This window comes from Colius striatus, chromosome 4 (genome assembly GCF_028858725.1).
Source record: "Colius striatus isolate bColStr4 chromosome 4, bColStr4.1.hap1, whole genome shotgun sequence".
NCBI classification, from domain to species: Eukaryota; Metazoa; Chordata; class Aves; order Coliiformes; family Coliidae; genus Colius; species Colius striatus.
This window is the reverse complement of record NC_084762.1, coordinates 54,831,000-54,848,530: the sequence shown is the minus strand read 5'-3', so window position 1 is coordinate 54,848,530 and position 17,531 is coordinate 54,831,000. Positions and strand designations below refer to the sequence as shown.

General features: G+C 36.1%; 1 protein-coding gene across 1 annotated transcript in view; it reads right to left on the bottom strand.

Annotated features, from left to right (window-relative positions):
• Positions 1 to 17,531, bottom strand: part of SNTG1 (syntrophin gamma 1) — a 156,304-nt gene that overhangs the window by 54,325 nt on the left and 84,448 nt on the right. The window contains exon 12 of the mRNA XM_061995878.1: positions 7,281 to 7,319. Within this exon, the coding sequence (XP_061851862.1) occupies positions 7,281 to 7,319 (39 nt within the window). The remainder of the gene's footprint in view (positions 1 to 7,280; positions 7,320 to 17,531) is intronic.

The following is a 17,531-nucleotide window of genomic DNA, read 5'->3' as shown; positions in this document are numbered from 1 at the left end:
TTTATGAAAATGATCCAAGCATTTATTCTACTAGAATTAAAAATGGCCTTTTCTTGGTTTAGTATCTGTTACTTATGTTTCCAGTCTCAGATATCCTAAATATCGAGCTCCCTTAAGAAATACCTCTTTTTAATTGCAGGTATCCTTTTCAGTATCCTATTTATGTTATATATTCCATTTCTTGGTTAAATGGTAAAATGTCAGATACAAATGCATTTAGAGACTTGAGGTGGTGTTTAATTTTCATGAATATAAATAGAATATGGAGATAAAATGGTGCAACAAAAGTCATTCCTTCAATTTACTGGGGCTGTTTAGTCAAGAAAAGAAAAAGAAAAGAGAAGAGAAGAGAAGAGAAGAGAAGAGAAGAGAAGAGAAGAGAAGAGAAGAGAAGAGAAGAGAAAAGAAAAGAAAAGAAAAGAAAAGAAAAGAAAAGAAAAGAAAAGAAAAGAAAAGAAAAGAAAAGAAAAGAAAAGAAAAGAAAAGAAAAGAAAAGAAAAGAAAAGAAAAGAAAAGAAAGAAGAGAGACTGATGGGAGATCTTATTAACATTTACAGATATCAAAATGGTGGGTGTCAGGAGGTTGGGACATCTCTTTTTCTATAGTAGCTAGCAACAGGACAAGGGGTAATGGGATGAAGCTGGAACACAAAAAGTTCCACTTAAATATAAGAAAAAACTATTTCACTGTGAGGGTGACGGAGCAGTGGAACAGGCTGCCCAGAGGGATTGTGGAGTCTCCTTCCTTGGAGATCTTCAAGACCCGCCTGGACATGTTCCTATGCGATCTGATCTAGATGAACCTTCTTCTGCAGGGGGGTTGGACTAGATGATCTCTAAAGGTCCCTTCCAACCCTATCATTCTATGATTCTATGATTCCATGATTCTAAGTTCTATTTAAATTCAGTGGTTACTCACTGTCTGACCTCATCACAGACATAAAATTATGCACCTGGGAAGAACTGCAAATATGTGTCCATGTTAAAGCTTTATGACGGATCAGGAAGTAATGATTCCTGTGCCTAAATCTTTTGAGTAGCAGGGAGGAGGGGTATGTGTGTCTGACTCAGAAGAATTCTAGATGTATAGAAATCGAGTCAGGTTTATAAAAAAAATTGAGATCATATTGTTGCAAAAAGTAGTAGCTGAAGGGAAAGCCCTTATTATGGCAACCTATCAATTACAGCACTTGTAAAGTTAGTGTCAAATCTGTATTTTTCATCCTCTAACCTAACTATCAAGATAAAAGCTGAGGTATACAGCTCCTGTTGAAGCTGTCACACTACGAAGAAAGATGTACAACATCTGTGAGATCATAAAGCATTTGATTTCACACTTGAATGGAGTGTAAAACAAGGTGAAAGATCTCGTGTGAACATCTTAATCTGCAAAGCAGTAGATGTCCACTTACCAGTTGAATAAAGATAAAACTGTCATCCAAAAACATAAATGTATTACTTCGTTAAGTATATGTATGTATGTATGTATGTATCTATTTAGAGCAGAAACTCCAATTATCTTCTTAGAAAGAGTCCTTGTGGAAGCATTCAGAGTTTTGAAGCTGACATGAATCAAGGTTAGACTCAGATTCCTAAGCCACCAAGAGGGAACGAGTAGCAGGCTTCCTGTGATCTGCCCAAGGCAGCACTACACCCCAACTCTTTTGGATATTACCCTGATGGTTCTCCATTCTTCAGGGACCAAAAGCATAACAGGCATCACATCACTTCTCCACAGCATCCTAAATCCTCTCTGTAATCTACACTTAAAATGTCACTAAAATATGTACAATACTTAGTAAATCTTCTTCCAGAACCAGAAAATAAGTAATGTTTATCTATTTATCAATTTAGCATTCCATTTAATAACATCTATTTATGGCATATGTCTGTTTGTTTCACTAAATAGTGAAAAGCATTCTGGCTTCCCTCAGTCATCTGCCCTTTAGTGCAGAACACAGTACATTTCTCCCTCTAATGACTAAAATCTGAACACAGATCTAACACAGATATAGTCGCTAAATTTGGTGAGGCAAAACTTATTCTTACAGGAAGCAATTTTCAGGGAGTGACATCCATATTGTAGAGAAAAAATAGTAGTAGTTCTTATACTAACAAGTTAGCATTAGAAAAAAAATACAAGAAGATAAATGAGAAAGACACGTAAATGAGGATGAACTCTGTATTTGAAGCGAAACTGAATTTGCTGGACATGCAGAAATGATTTGATACACAGCTTGAGACTTATAGTTTGAGATTTAAATAAGAACTTGATCTAATCACTCTTTTCTATCATCTAAATTTCCAGCAGGTGTCCAAATTACTTCCATCCTCTCATGAGCTATAGAGCATGCAGCCCTAGGATATAAGCATTGCTATCCCAATAACTGCATCAACAGACTCACAACATGAATGTTTTCTAGCGCATCAGGTAATTCACTATCTTTGGGAAGCAATCTGACCTTTCTCTTAAAAGTCAACATAGTTTCCTCAACCTAAAACTCTAATAATCAATGGTGTATATTGACCTTCTAAAACTTTTTTTAACGTCTTGAATTTCAAAAGTTACCCTGGATTACAACGTAAAAGTAAGAAAAATCTTTTACTGGCCACAGTAAGCATAATTTTTGAAATAAAGACTGCCTCAAAGACTTGAAAAAAAGGGACTGCTCAGTGAAAAATATTCCACATCAATCAAATAAATGTATTTAGATAGATAGATAAATAGGTATTGCTTTTATTATAGAGCTATTTCCATATAAAGTATAAAAGCTTTTGAAGGGTTTATATTACAGGGTAATAATCCACACTAAGTGCCATAGATAGCTGGCTATACAATGCAAGGAATTAGCACAGCGTAATTTACACCCTATTGTGCACTTCTGCTTAATTTAACAGCATGATCTCAGCTCCCCCTCTGTGTTTCTATAAACATTTAACAATAGAAGCTTCATTCTAGAAATTTTCCTTCAAAATAAACCTGATCAAATCCTTACTGTGACAACAGATGGTGATAGAACAGATGTACTGCAGGACCTGAAAGTTCAGTAACTGTCAGTCAAGAGCTGCAGAATGGCTACTTTGTGGAACTACAGTAATGGCATATCAAAAATAATTAATTCAACAGTCATGAAAAATCGGGAGGAAAACAACACATTTAAGGAGAGGGAGCAAAAAATACTGCCCTTAATGTACTTCTTGAGTAATGAATTGATTTTCTTTGAGAACATGCCACCTTTCATTAGAACACTCTGTTTAATTATTCCATTTAAAAAATATTAATACAATAGCAAAGTCATCCTGAAGGTTATTATTCTGCAGTTAAAAAAAATGGCATGTGTTTCATTCCATATAGAAGTTTATCACTACAACAGATGTCCTATCAATCTCCAAGAGCAATACAATTCACCTTTTTAAGTGTAATAGAGACGCAACACATGCAGCAAAGGACACGGTCTTGAGTGACACACGAGCAGCCACAGTGACATTTGTGTATGTCTACATTTATTCACTTTACACAGCATTTAAAAGTTAAGTTTTATTAAATAAACTCACTGAGCTGGATTCTTGGAAGTGATTTTAAATGAGATTGTTCTAATTGCATGAGTTTAATCAAGCTGAACAGTGGCCTATTGAGACAGAATATGAGGTGATATTACATAGCTAATCTGGTACAGCTACATGTAGTTAGTTTTATTAAATCATACCACAAGTAAAACAAAATGGGCATAGCCATGTATACATTTGACCATCACTGAGAATGTAAATATGCCTGCAAAACATTGGGATTCATGACAACTGAGTGCTGAAGAATCTGATATGCATAACCCAGTTTCTTCTTGCTTTTGTGTAGCATAATTTCATGAGGACATGATATTGTTTTAAAAGTCAGTTGGACACAGTTGGGGGGATGGAAAAACTTAGTCTCATTCTGATATAACTCCTATTTTAAACTGCTAACTTTGAACAGTACAGTTACTTTTTTTTCCCAATAAATGCCAGAAAATTCTAGAGGAAAATTAATATTTTTAATGAGAATATCTTATCTTCTGCAGAGACAAGAAAAATTTTTCAAAAATGCTCATGCTGCCTGTGAATAGAAGAGAAATAGTGTTCAACTTAAAGGATTACAGTATTTTTCCTCATTATCCTTTCCATGTGAATTCAGCATTGATTAAAGGTGGAGGATTATAGCCTTTGAATTCCTCTTAATAGAGATGAGACATACAGCATGGAAAAAGAAAATTTTTAACACGCTGCTCTGTCAAGATATTCTAGTCTCTATTTCATGTGAAACCTTGAGATTCAACTTTTTTCCTATGTAGTAGAGAAGCAAGCAGCTACTTACTGCATTTGTAAGCATGTACATGAACACAGCCATAATCCAATATAAATGGAAAATCAGTTCCCTGGGTTTGCCAGATAGTGAATCTGCTTTGTACTGCTAGCATATTGAGTAAAGTAAGTCAGAAGTGCAATCAGAAAGTTATGACTTTCCCAACTACTATTTATAAACACTGTAGTTACATGTGCATGTAGGGATAGGAGGAGGTGAACTAAACACCAGACTAAGACTTAGATCTAAACCTCAAATTCCACTGAATATCTAAACCAGATGTAACTAATTCAACCTCCTAGCATGCTTTCAGTAAACAACAAATCCCAACAAAACCCAAGTAGCAAACGAAGGTTATAATGTGTAGTAACCTCTCCAGTAGCAGGAGGTAATATATTTAGTTTCTCACCCTGAAAAGGATCAGAAGATTTTGTAAGGAAGACAATATAATGCCTACTTCCCAAGATGCTATCAAGTTGATTTTCAGCTGAGATCAGCACATTCACAAACTCATAATGGTTAAAGATTGGAAATTGAAAAGGAATGGGCAGTGCTTTTCCTCAATACACCACCACAGTTTATTGAGGTAGGGAAGGTGTATTTGCCTGCCATCTTGAAGGGGTTATCAGGGAAGTTGATGCCATCTGTCAGAACTTACCTGCCTAATGATGGCTCTCACAGGAGCTGACATTTACTGTAATTAGTATTACAGCTGAACAGTAGTGATGAGTTTCAAGAAAATGAAATGTGTTTGTGTTTCCTCTCCTCTCTTGCCTGATCAAATAGAGAAGTCATTTGCTGAAACCTTGAAATATTCTATTCTTCAAGCCTCTCTGCTATGAGGTCTTTACTGTTTTACCTCTGGAATTATGGAAATTTTGTCTATGATGTATTATTTTTAGTGCATATTAAATATATATTTATATTTTCAGTACCAAAGTATTTACTTTTTTTTTAATCAGTGAGTTCCTGCTATTATCTTAGATTGTTCTAAGTCTGTGCTAGTCTGTGCATGTAGTACCAAAATAGAAAACACACTAAAGTTTTTTACTACTTTAAAGCATTCCTTTCATTATTTTCAGCTCAGAAAGTGGGAATTTAATTTCTCTCTTCTCTCGTAATCTTCTTCACCAATATTTTGTCTATGTTGTCCTTCTCCAGCATTTTTTGCATCATCTTTCCACCACTATTATATATATTAACACAATTTTCAGAACTACTGGTTGCTTCATGATCCCCATATAATTATCACTTTGCTATCCATACTCATCATCTTTGAACTTTTAATTTAAAAAAAAATCATCTTTCTAATAATTTTACAAACAAACCTAGTTGCACAATTACTACCTTAAAAGAAAGCTGCTAAATTATATGCAGTCAGTATATGTTTCCTGATAGCTTTTTCTCTTTTCAACTTACTGTAACATTGAGACATTTGGATACCACTCTCAGTGTTACAGGAGCTTTCACACCTATGTAAGTTTGTTTCCTCCTTGTAATGTTAATGGATTTGTCTGTGCTGGTATCTTCTTCTCCAAACCAAGAACCATTCAGGATTGGTTCCTGACTCTAGTTTGACAACTGCTTTCCCTCCTTTACCATTAACAACTAATTAAAATCCACAGGTATATACAGACATACTTATTAATTTTATACATATATATGTAAATGCACATACACATACAAAAAAAAATCTAAGTGATAAAAACTTTCAATTACTTTGATTTTTTTAAAAAAATATTTTTAAAGATAATAGGATGAAGACAGCAGTAGAAAGATTATATTGCAGTATTATCGCTACTGATGGAAATTTCTATGGAAAATTTTATTTATATAGACAAAGGTGTAAAATCAAAACCTTCACATGCATTTTTGATAGTAATATCTAAGTGTGAGAAAGATATTAAACCCCTTAGTAAATGAATATTTAGAAAAAGGAAGATGTTTGAGAAATGTCTACAAAAAAACCTAAAACATCCAACTCTCTTTACATAACCCTAAAAGAAATCTATTTGTGAAATTAACATTCCCTAAAATTTCAAGAAATCCACAGATCAAGAAACCTTTTTCTTTCCCAGTCTTTGATCTGCAGTGAGACCTTATCAAATCATCAAAGTTATTTTTGCTTTCCATTGGAAATCTAATGAAGAGCAAAATGCCTTACTGACCACACATGCCAGAAGTTTGAATACAGCAGAGATCATTTATTTAATATGTTACTCTGGTGGGACATTATAACTGTTGCTTATATTTTTGTAGTCTTTTTGACAGTAAAAAGATCAGAGTAAATGATAAGAGTTAAAATAGAGATTGTTAACTATTTTTTATTTACTAGGCATTTTCTCCTTCTTTCTTTTGAGAAAGGAGTATTTCTTTGCCACTGCCAGTAACAAGTGCAAGTGCAGTAACAAGTGCAAGTGTTATCTTCAGTTGCTGAATGTGGGAAAGTACATCATTTCCGTGACTTCAAAAGGCAAGTATCTAAAAATCTGAGTAATTGTAATTTAGACAAATAATTGAAAATTATTACCCATCTGGGCTGCCTGTCACCCTCACAGTGAAGAAATTCTTCCTATATTTATTTGGTGATAATTCAGTTTATTCCACATTCTGCTACTGGCCTGCTCGATAGCTGTGCACAAACACTATTTTCATGCCTTCATTTGGGTAGCAAAAATCCTACATTTTTAGAATTTTATAACGTCAAGGGAAAACAGGTTAAAAGTTGAAACAGTTAGACATGATCTTACTTTGACCAAACACTCCAGTTCCCTTTGTCTTTAGGGAAAAAAACCCAAACAAAACTATTTTGAGGAAGTAACATACTCTCTAAAGAAAATCTACTGAGAATTCTTGAGGTAGAATAATGCACAGCTACCACACAGTAAAATAATGTTGAAATGAGAACTATAAATGAAACAATCCCAGTTTTTCCTTTTCTTACCTGCTGGTTTACGGGAAAATTCCTGTTGATCTTTTTAATCTATAAAATGAATAAAGAAATAGATTATTACTTAGTCATTAGAATAAAATAGCCCAAAACATTGGATTTAGGAGACATGTATGAGACACTCACTTCAAAATTACGTACGTCAAAAGAAAAAAATAAAAGAACTCCTGGAGCAAAGGAACTGAAATCTTTGACAATCTCATGTGAATAATGGGACATTTCTGTAGTCACTGTGTGGGTTCATTCTCCTGTTCAGAATACAGGAAATGACAATACATGCAAAAATATTTCTGAATTCTAAAAAACTACATATTTTTCTTTTTCTCTGGCTACAGCTATAACATAAACTAGAGTATTTAAGTTAACCTACTGCTATTCATCAAAGTTATCAAACTTTAAGCAAATTTCTTTAATTAACAAATGATCGAAAATTGGTCTGGAACAGCCTTTGAACTCTCTATTACTCTATCCTTACATCTTGCGTGCAAAATCAAGCGAGCAAAATCAGTTCTGGTAATTGCTCAAGTAATTTTTTGTTAAAACATTCAACAATATCCCTAGACAAAAAGTACAGAGAAAATCTGCCTGAGGTACATGATTCATGGGAATTTTTGTACATAGTCATGCAGATAATTCACTCCATCTAAATAAACTTTGCAACTTTTTGGCCCAAAAGTGTCCAATACAAGTAGACTAAGTATAGAACACACCCATTCCTATCATTAGTAAAACAAAAATGGTCTTTTCAAAATATAAGCATAAGCCCTGCTAGGTTTTGAAAAAACACAGTAAATCCATCACATGCATTCCTGACAGATACTTAATACTTAGAAATTCTTTTCTCTTAACTTTTTGTAATTCTTTTTATAAATTAGTAAACCACATATTTCAATTAAAATCATTGTCAACACGAATCAATTGCATAGCCCTGAAAGCCCTGCAACCACAGAGTAACATTTACATTGCTTCAGCCAAAGATATGACATCTTTTTAGAAGAAAAGAATCACAACTGAATTACCTCCATTGTTTACAGTATTATCTCTAAAAAACTCTATACAGAGATGTGAGTGATATTGTGTTTTGCAGACTTTAAAACCAGACTGCTACAGTGGTAACTTCTCTGCATTCTTCATGCAAACACTGAGCAAACACTCTGGATGTCTCTCACTGGCATTCTACAATTTCACGATCAAAGGATAGTTCTCACTGTCAAGAAGATGATGGCAAGCAATTTCACTTGGGTTTCAAATGTATCCTGAATCAAAAGTGTCAGAAGAACATTTCCACACTTCCTTCTTGCATGTACATCAGTTTCAGTTTCCTCTTTTTTCAATGTAAGTTAAGGGGAAGATTAGGGGAGCTATGACAGTTGGTGGAAGAAGTATTAAAATGAATCTACACTTTATATCAACTAATACAATTTCTTAAAAGGTGGATAAAACCCATAGTTTTTTGACAGAAAAAACAGAGATTTAAAGACTTTGGGGATTTATTCCTGAACTTGGCATGAAATTCTCCAGCATTATAGATCCCTGTATGTATTATAGGAACTACCAACATCTATCTCAAAACTGTGTGTTTCCTACAAGTTTAAAAAAAGACTACAGCAAATACTCTGAAAAAATATCGCTATGAAAGAAAACTGTCAAGAAAAAAATCTTTAGTATTATAAATAAGTTACTGAAAAGATCTCTTCAGGGGTAATTTACAGTTACATATTAAATACTTTATTACTAGTTTTACTTCATATAGAGAGATCAATTGTTTTTAGCAAAAAAGAAGTACATTAGGAACCCTTTGTGTTTTCAAACATTTCTGGGAAAACTAAATGTACAATTCAAACAACATTTTCTCATTCATAAATTTACTGCTCATTTTTTTGAAGTACAATCTATGCACCTACATTGCCGTGGTGGTTTTGCCCTGGCTGAGTGCCAGATGCCCACCAAGTTGTTCTATCACTCCTCCTCCTAAAACTGGGCACAGGAAAGAGAAATATAACTAGAGGTTCATGAGTTAAGGGCAGGGAGGTCACTCAGCCATTAGCATCACAGGCAAAATAGACTCAACTGTTTGATTTATTAATGAACAATCAAAACAGAGCAGGAAAATGAGAAGTAAAACTGAATCTTAAAATGCCACCACTCCTTCTTCCCTCCTTTCCCTCTGGCAGTGCAGGGAATGGGGGTTGTGGTCAGTTCATTACAGATAGACTTTGCCACTGCTTCTTCTCAGGGGGAGGCGTCGACACATCCCACCGCTACAGTGTGGGGTCCCTCCCCATGAGAGACAGTTCTCCATGAGTTTATCCCGCGTGGGTCCTTCCCATGGGATACAGTTCCTCATTAACTGCTCTAGCGTGGGGCCTCCCATGGGGGCAGCTCCTCACACACTGCACCAGCGTGGGTCACCCACTGGGAGAACAGTCCTTCAGGCACCAACTGCTCCTGCGTGAGTCCCTCACAGGATCACAAGTCCTGACAGCAAACCTGCTCTGGTGTGGGGTCCACTCTCCCCATGGACAACCAGGTCCTGCCAGGAACTTGCTCCAATGTGGGCTTCCCACAGAGTCACAGCCTCCTTCAGGCATCCACCCACTCTGGTGTGGGGTCCTCCACGGGCTGCAGATGGATCTCTGCTTCCTGGTGTTCTCTATGGACTGCAGGGGGACAACCTGCCTCACCATGGTCTTCACCACAGTTCAGAGGTGAATCTTTCTTCTAGTGCCTGGACACCTTTTCTCCCTTCTTCTCCACTGACCTTGGTGTCTGTAAAGATGTAGTTTTCACATTCTCACTCCCTTCTGCTGCTGCTGTTTAGCAACTGCACAGTAACTTCTTCCCCTTCTCAAATATGTTATTCACAGAGGCATTACTTCAGTCAGTAATCGGCCAGGCCTTGTTCAGTGGCAGATCCGTCTTAGAATTGACTGGCATTGGCCCTATTAGCTACAGGGGAAGCTTCTGGCAGATCTTTGTTTAAAAGATCACACTCTCCTGAGCATGATTGCAACACTCTAAATGTTTATCATTCATGTGTATTAGAATTTGACATTACATAAGAAATCAAAAGACCTATACAATCAGGCAGCAGAAGTAATTTTATCTTTAAGATTAGAAGACATACAGTCTTAAGGACATGAAAAGAAAAACATTAGCCAATATTGTTCTTTCCAGCACATCATATAAAAAGCATTTATTAAAATTTAATTTTCAGATGACCCAGAACCACCAATCCTTAAGAAAAAGAAAGCTAAATGTAAACATTTTTCACAAATGAAAGGAAAAAAAAATCTTCTGTAACTTGACAGATCAGCTAAAAGGGAAACGTTTTTTCAGTCTTCCATGATGCTACTGAACTCATTGTAATACTATTATTTATTAAGTACAATCACAGCATGCAACAGTATCTAACTGATACAGATAAATAACACTCATTCTCATCAAAGGACAGCAGTATGAGATGCTGTAAACATATATGCACATGTTTTTAAATAAAACATGCTGGCAGGTGCTACACTAAGAAGAGCAGTTGAGCAGTTGCTCTGAGAAAATTTTTTAGAATGATAGATTTATTCATAGGAACAAAAAATCAGGAATGGAACAAAAGGAGAGAAAAGCTAGTAAACAAATTCTGTTCTGATGCAGAAAGTATTATGAAAGCTGAGTTGAAGACAGTAGGAACTACAGGCTTCTACTTCATGTTCAAAAAAAATGGGTGCTGAAGGTTGTAATTCTATTCTGGTTTAATTTCTGTGAATGCAAATTAGGAAAACTAATCTAAGAATGTCGTAGATAAAGTAGTTTGGGATTTGGTGATCACCTAAATGTGGAAGGAAGAAGAAGGAGTGAAAAATAAGGTCTCTGCAGTAAGTTGCATCTGACTAGCAATGAGGCAAGTGACATTGATACAACTAATATTGGATTTTACTGCAAGCTATCATAGAAGAGTGACTTAAAGCATAATTGATTGTGATAAGGTTAGAAATATACATGGCTAGACATGTTATAAAAATTCAACTGGCCCAATACATGTCAGGACATTATAGCCATGAAGAATATCTGACCAGGAGATGATTTGAAATGAAACAGAAAATGCACCATGGCCAAATTCAGTTAAATTTTTTGCACTACATGTTGTCACTGGAGAATAGTTTTCACAGTGGCTGTGCTTGTTCTGCTGAAGAAACAAGTAAGAATGTTGAATACATCACTCCTTAGACGGATGAGCAGGCTTTGCCTTCAGCTGTGCAAAACAATGCTTTTTTTAACAAAAGTATTTTATCTTATCAATCTTTATATCTGAGAATCAGTAATCCAGAAGAATACCCTTCCACACTATTGTACTTTTTGTGCGAATTGTACCCTATTATTGTTGCCCTCTACTGGAATGCAGCTTATTAAGTTCCCAAAATCTGGGTTTTAAACTTTAACATTCAACTGAAATTGAACTGAATTGTTCACTCCTCCAAGAGACACTCTTTCAGATCTTCTGTGAGAAAACAACACTGTAATAACTATTTTGAGTTTCCATAAAAGGATATTAAAGTGTAATCTCAAACCTGCTGTTTATTAGGGGTCTATTTGACCTTTTAAATGTTTTAGTTTAATAAAATTTGCTATTCCAACATAATCCCATGATTCTCATGAGATTATGAGAAAAGGTGCCCTTCAATGAGCACATATTAATCTGGGGACTCTTAACAGTAGTATGACCTAGAAATAAGGACACTGACTCCAGGTTTTTCAAATGAGAAATTTAAATAGAAGCAATCACGTTTGAAAACTCCATGTATTCCATATTTGCTTTAATCCTATTTCCCGAAAAATTGAATTATAAATGAGAAGCTCACAGTTCTAATGCAGTACTGGGAAAGATGCTTAATGACATATGAGTCTCAGGTATCTCAAGTGGTTCTCTGCAAGAAGAAATAATACAGTAGGTGTTAGTTGTCAGGACAGAGTGCTTTACAGAGGGCATTCCATTCCCTCAGAATTACCTACAAGAACAGTCAAGACTGAAGGGTAACATTTGGAATGGGTGATCACCAGCTTCTGCTCAGTATTTTGTTGATTCGGTACAGTGGATCATATTCTTCCGCACTTTTACATACGATTTATCATTTTCTTGCAGCCTGTAGATTTTCTTTAACTTTGCAGGACTCCTTCCTCATCAGAAATTTTGCAATTAGTAAAGAATCTTTCATTATTTTAATTTATGCTGGCCATTGATCTGTATTTTTCCAAAAATTTAGACTCTGTAGCCTTCTTCATAAATTACATAATGGTTGATTTACATTTATTACCAGGTAACTAAAATATAATAGCTTGACAAGAATGTAAATTCAGTAAACAGTTCTTAACTTCGTCTTGTGTATTACAGCAACATGCTGTTGAGATGTTCAGTGATTGCATGTTCATGCTGTTGAGATGTTAAGTGATTGCAAACAGGTAGCAAGATCATTACTATTGGGATAACTTTGTAAAAAAGCCATTAAATCATGCTGTGATAATCTTATGTTAATCAATGAATAAGAAGGAGTACGCAACTGGCATTTGGAATTATTAGTTGGTTAGTCCTATTTTCTGTCCTTGCTAGGCTTTTGTTTACTCAATAAGATATGTAAGTTTTGGTAAGGTCATGATTTTTTTTTATTCTAGAGTGCACATGTATTGAAAGAAGCAGGGAATCAGAGAAAAGTTAAAACTAGTATGCAACAGTTTACTGGAAATATACCGTACACTGGTGAACACATTGAAAAAAAAAAAAAAAAATATATATATAACTGCTTATAGACTGAGTGTAGGAATTCTTGATACTGATTTTAAAAGTCGTAGTATGTTTTAGAGTTTAGGCTGAAAATCTATATGAACTGTGATACACAAAGTGGTATGCCAATGTTCTCTAGAAAATATGGAAGCATAGGAACTATTTAATGCAACATTTATGTCTGCTTCTCAACCTGCTAGGGACGATGTTATTCTCTATTATTATCCATTTGTCACATTCTACCAGCTAAATGGTTCAAAGCATATAAAGACTAGAATTACTGCCATGACTTCTAGTATTTTCATCCCTAGCTCAGATTTTCTCAAGATGTAATGCACTGGATTGCAAATGCACCCAGTCTGAATGAATGCAGCATTGAATTCCTTGAAGGAAGAAAGGGGGAAAAACAGAATATATGAACATTTATATACAGGAGAGACTTTATGCAACACTGAATAATGCATAAGCCTAAACATAACCTATTCTTTAGTGTTTGTTCTTACACTGTGGGTTGAATCATTCTTATTGTGGTTTCTAGATGAGAACAAAAGTGAAAAACAAGACTATATATATTTCAACATATATATTATTATAAAACCTCTCTAATGGGATAAAAAAATTACAGAAAGAGATCAAATACTTTTAAAGAGCAAAGACAATTAAGACATGGCAAGTCACTTATTATCTGACTGAAGAAGTCTCAAAATAGCAGCTGGCTGGAAAGAAAAAGATATATATAACTACACCTTTGATATCACCAAACAAAGGGGTACCTGGATTTTTGTACTACTTCATCATTGGCATTTAAAGTTCTTGTGGATCATCTTAATCCATCTGGAAACTAAAAGTTTTCCTTTGATTCCAACATACAGAGGAAGAAAGGCTTGAGATAGTCTTGAGGTCTCATCTCAAAAGCAGTCTTACGGTTCTGCATCTCTTAAATTCTTGTACTGTCTTGTATTAGACAGGTGTACAGAGACATTGCATGTTTTATTGAGCTTCCACACATGAAAATATTGGATAACTACCTTTAGAGATACCAAACGATAGCTAGTAAGATTCAGATATGCTCCCTCAAAAAACAAAACAAAAATTCAAATCATTCCTAGCAGTATCAGTAACAAGAGAGTAAAAAGATGGTATTGGCAACCATCAGTAAAACATCTGCTCAGAAAATAGTGGAATATATTCTTTTTGAGCACCACTTTCATTTGCATTTTTAAGTAATTTTACTATTCACGAGAGAAAACTAGTTTGCAATGGAAATCCATCTGAATCCTTCATAGGTATTCAAATCTATTTAAATTCTTGTTAAGAAAACATAGATTCCTGAGTAAAGATGAAGTGAATCCAGTAGCTATTAATCCAGTCTATCAAAAGATATCAAGGACTTCCATCTGAATGTAACTCCTATAGCTGGAGATACTGCACTCTAGAAAATGTCAGAGGCCTCTGGAATACATATTTTATTATTTTTCTTTAAATTCTCAACATTCAAGGAAATCCCAGCCTATTTTTCAATAACGTTTTACTTATCTGTTTCTATACTCTTCCTCTACACAACAGTGATTGGTACATGTTAAAAATTAAGTAACAGAAATACTAAACTTTCAAAACCCTTGCTGCTAAAAGAAAGACACAACAGGAAAACATGTTTAATATTTGGAAGATAATCTACAATTCATTTCCACAGACAATCATCGACTGACTTATTGTGGGATACTACACTACATGAGTTACTTTAAAATAGTATGCTTCAGTTATCATGCTTTAGTTTAGCTTCACAGAGAACACAGTAAAACAACATTTAAAGTTCAGAATATGATAGTAGCAGCAGGTCATAATGAATAGTTTAGTAGATGACAAAACACAAAAAAAGCAGTTAACACACTACTAGATAACACCAACACCTCAGAGCTTAAAAGATATCTACACTTGTCAAGAGAATGAGGTTAAGTAAAACTAATAAACAAACAAACAAATAAACTACAATTTTAAGTAAGAGCATAGTGAAGAAAACCCTGGATCACTCTCCTTCACAAAATCATGGCAGTAATGCACATCTGTCTGTACAACAACCATGACAAAGGCTTGAATATAGAAGATATTGAAGAGTGTTGTGGTGCATTTCTCACTCCTCAGTCTTCTAGGCTACTTAGTGCTTGGTATAGTCTTCCTTCCTGGACCACAGGCTGACCTAAGGTAAGTAAGGTACGAAATACGAAAGATCAGAGACACCTTCTTGATCTACCTGGCTCCTGTTTCTCTTGTTGATTGGAGATGGCAACAATTAATTGACTTGTGATGAATTTGTGTGGAGCTGCTTTTTGCTTGGTAACAGAGTAAGTGGGCTGTAGTGTTGGCCCCCGTTGGCAGTTTTTGAAACTTCCGTCTCTGAGTTGGATTCACCTCCAGCCAAGTCAGGCCAATCTGATACCTCTGCCATCACTATTTAAGAAGGGAAATCTGCAGTGCGCAGGGGAAAGTGGAAGGGTAGAACAAGATGGAGGTAACCATGTGTATCTCGCAGTCAGAGGAGGAGGAATGGAAGAGGAGCACCGGACCAGAAACTCCCCCTGTGCAGCCTGCAGTGAGACAGTAGCTCTCCCTTTGAGACCTACAGAGGGCACTGGTATGACTAATAGTGACCAGCAGCTCCAGCAGGACCCTGTGCCAGAGGGAGTGAGCATTGAGGACTCAGAGCCACAAGAGCTGGAGAGGAAATGCAGCCCTGGGGATGAACACGTCAGAGATGCCTGTGTAGGGCTGCCCAGCCTGTGAAGGATCTTGTGCTGGAGCAGGGAGGACAGGTGAGGAGTCCTCTTCCTCAGAGGTGAGACAACTCGCAGGAGCCCTTGGAACAGAACTTACTGCATCCCCCTGTGCCACTCAAGGGCATAAGAGGTAAAGACACTGGGATCAGGTACCAGAGCCTGGGAAGAGGGGGAGAATGGGGGGAAGGGGATCTTAAAGGTGCTACGTGTACCCTTCATTATCATCCCATTCTGTATTGCATTTTGTTGGGTATGGTTTTTATTTGTTGTCTTTGGTCAGTGGCAGATTAAATTAAATTTCATTTTCTTCTCCAAGTCAAGTAGTCTTGTCTATTGTGCCCAGGACTGTAAGTGGTGAGTGAGCCCTACCTGTCCTTAAGTATCTCCAAAGGCCCTTGGGAGGAGTGAGTGAGTGGCTACCTGTGGTGATTTGTTCCTGGTGGGTCGAAAACCATGACACGACTCTGGATAGCCTAATATACATACATATATATACACCTGGGCTGCAATCCAAAGCAGGGATATCAGAACTTCAAAATCTGTCAAATTTTGAGATTGTGAAACTAGTGGGATGTAATAAAATATTTCACCAAGTTGGGCCAAAATGGAAATTTACCTGACAAAAGTCAACTATCTCAAATCCTAAAAAGCAATCCTAAGTGATACTCCTTGAGCTACCTTGATTGCAGTGGGCTGTGACCAGCATGTTCCCTGAGTTGGGATGCCTCCAGGTCCCCTCTCAGGTCCAATGAAAGGCCAGGACGAAGTCGTCCCTCTTGAGGCTCAAATACTGCCTGCTGAGGAATGCTAACTGATTGTGAGTATTTACTCTAAAACTCGAGGCAAGGCAAACTAACTACAGTACAACCTCTTCCATGACCTCTGTCTAGCTACATGTTTAAACACACACAATTGTCTTCAGAGAAGTGAGTGTCTATATACTTCACTGGATCCAAATATTTCTGTCTGTCTGTGTATGTGTGTATGTTTTGTGTTTATACCTAACTACATAAATGTGCTTTGACTTTGGATATCTTGCAGTAAGTTAGTGTGGATCTCATCATTCTCAAATTTCTAATTAAGTCTGTTTTGATTATAACATATTTTACCAAATCACATTGTTAAATTGATTCATCATTAAGGGTTGCTAAACCCTTAGATTCACCTTAAATCATTAATTTCATGACTGTGTAAAATATTTAATCAGTGACAAACTGATGTAGTCATCAGGATGACAAGTGAAATCACTGAATACTTACAAAAACATGGTATCCAAATAAATTCCACCTTTTCAGAGGACTGGGCTTAGAATAATTGGCCTAACTGGAAAGCACTAGAAAAACTTAACTGTTGCTAGAGGTTCGACTGAAGTCAGAAAAAAGAAAGGTATAATTTGGAAAATGTTGGGAACAGGAACAATGAAAAAATACTCATAAAATATAAGATATACAGGAGGAAACCAAGGACCACAAATGTACCAATAAGCTTGTCATAGTTTCATGTGGAGCCATTTCTAGTAATGGGTAAAGGGCTGTAAAGATGGCTCCTGTAAGAAGCTGCTCAAAACTCTCCCCAGCTCTGAGCCAGACTCACTGCTGAGGCCTCCACAATCATATTATAAGAAGAAGCTGGAGGGGGAGGCTTCTTCCTGTTCATTTGCACTCTGTTCTGCCTCTTTTTCTGGCTGGTGGTGGTGCACGG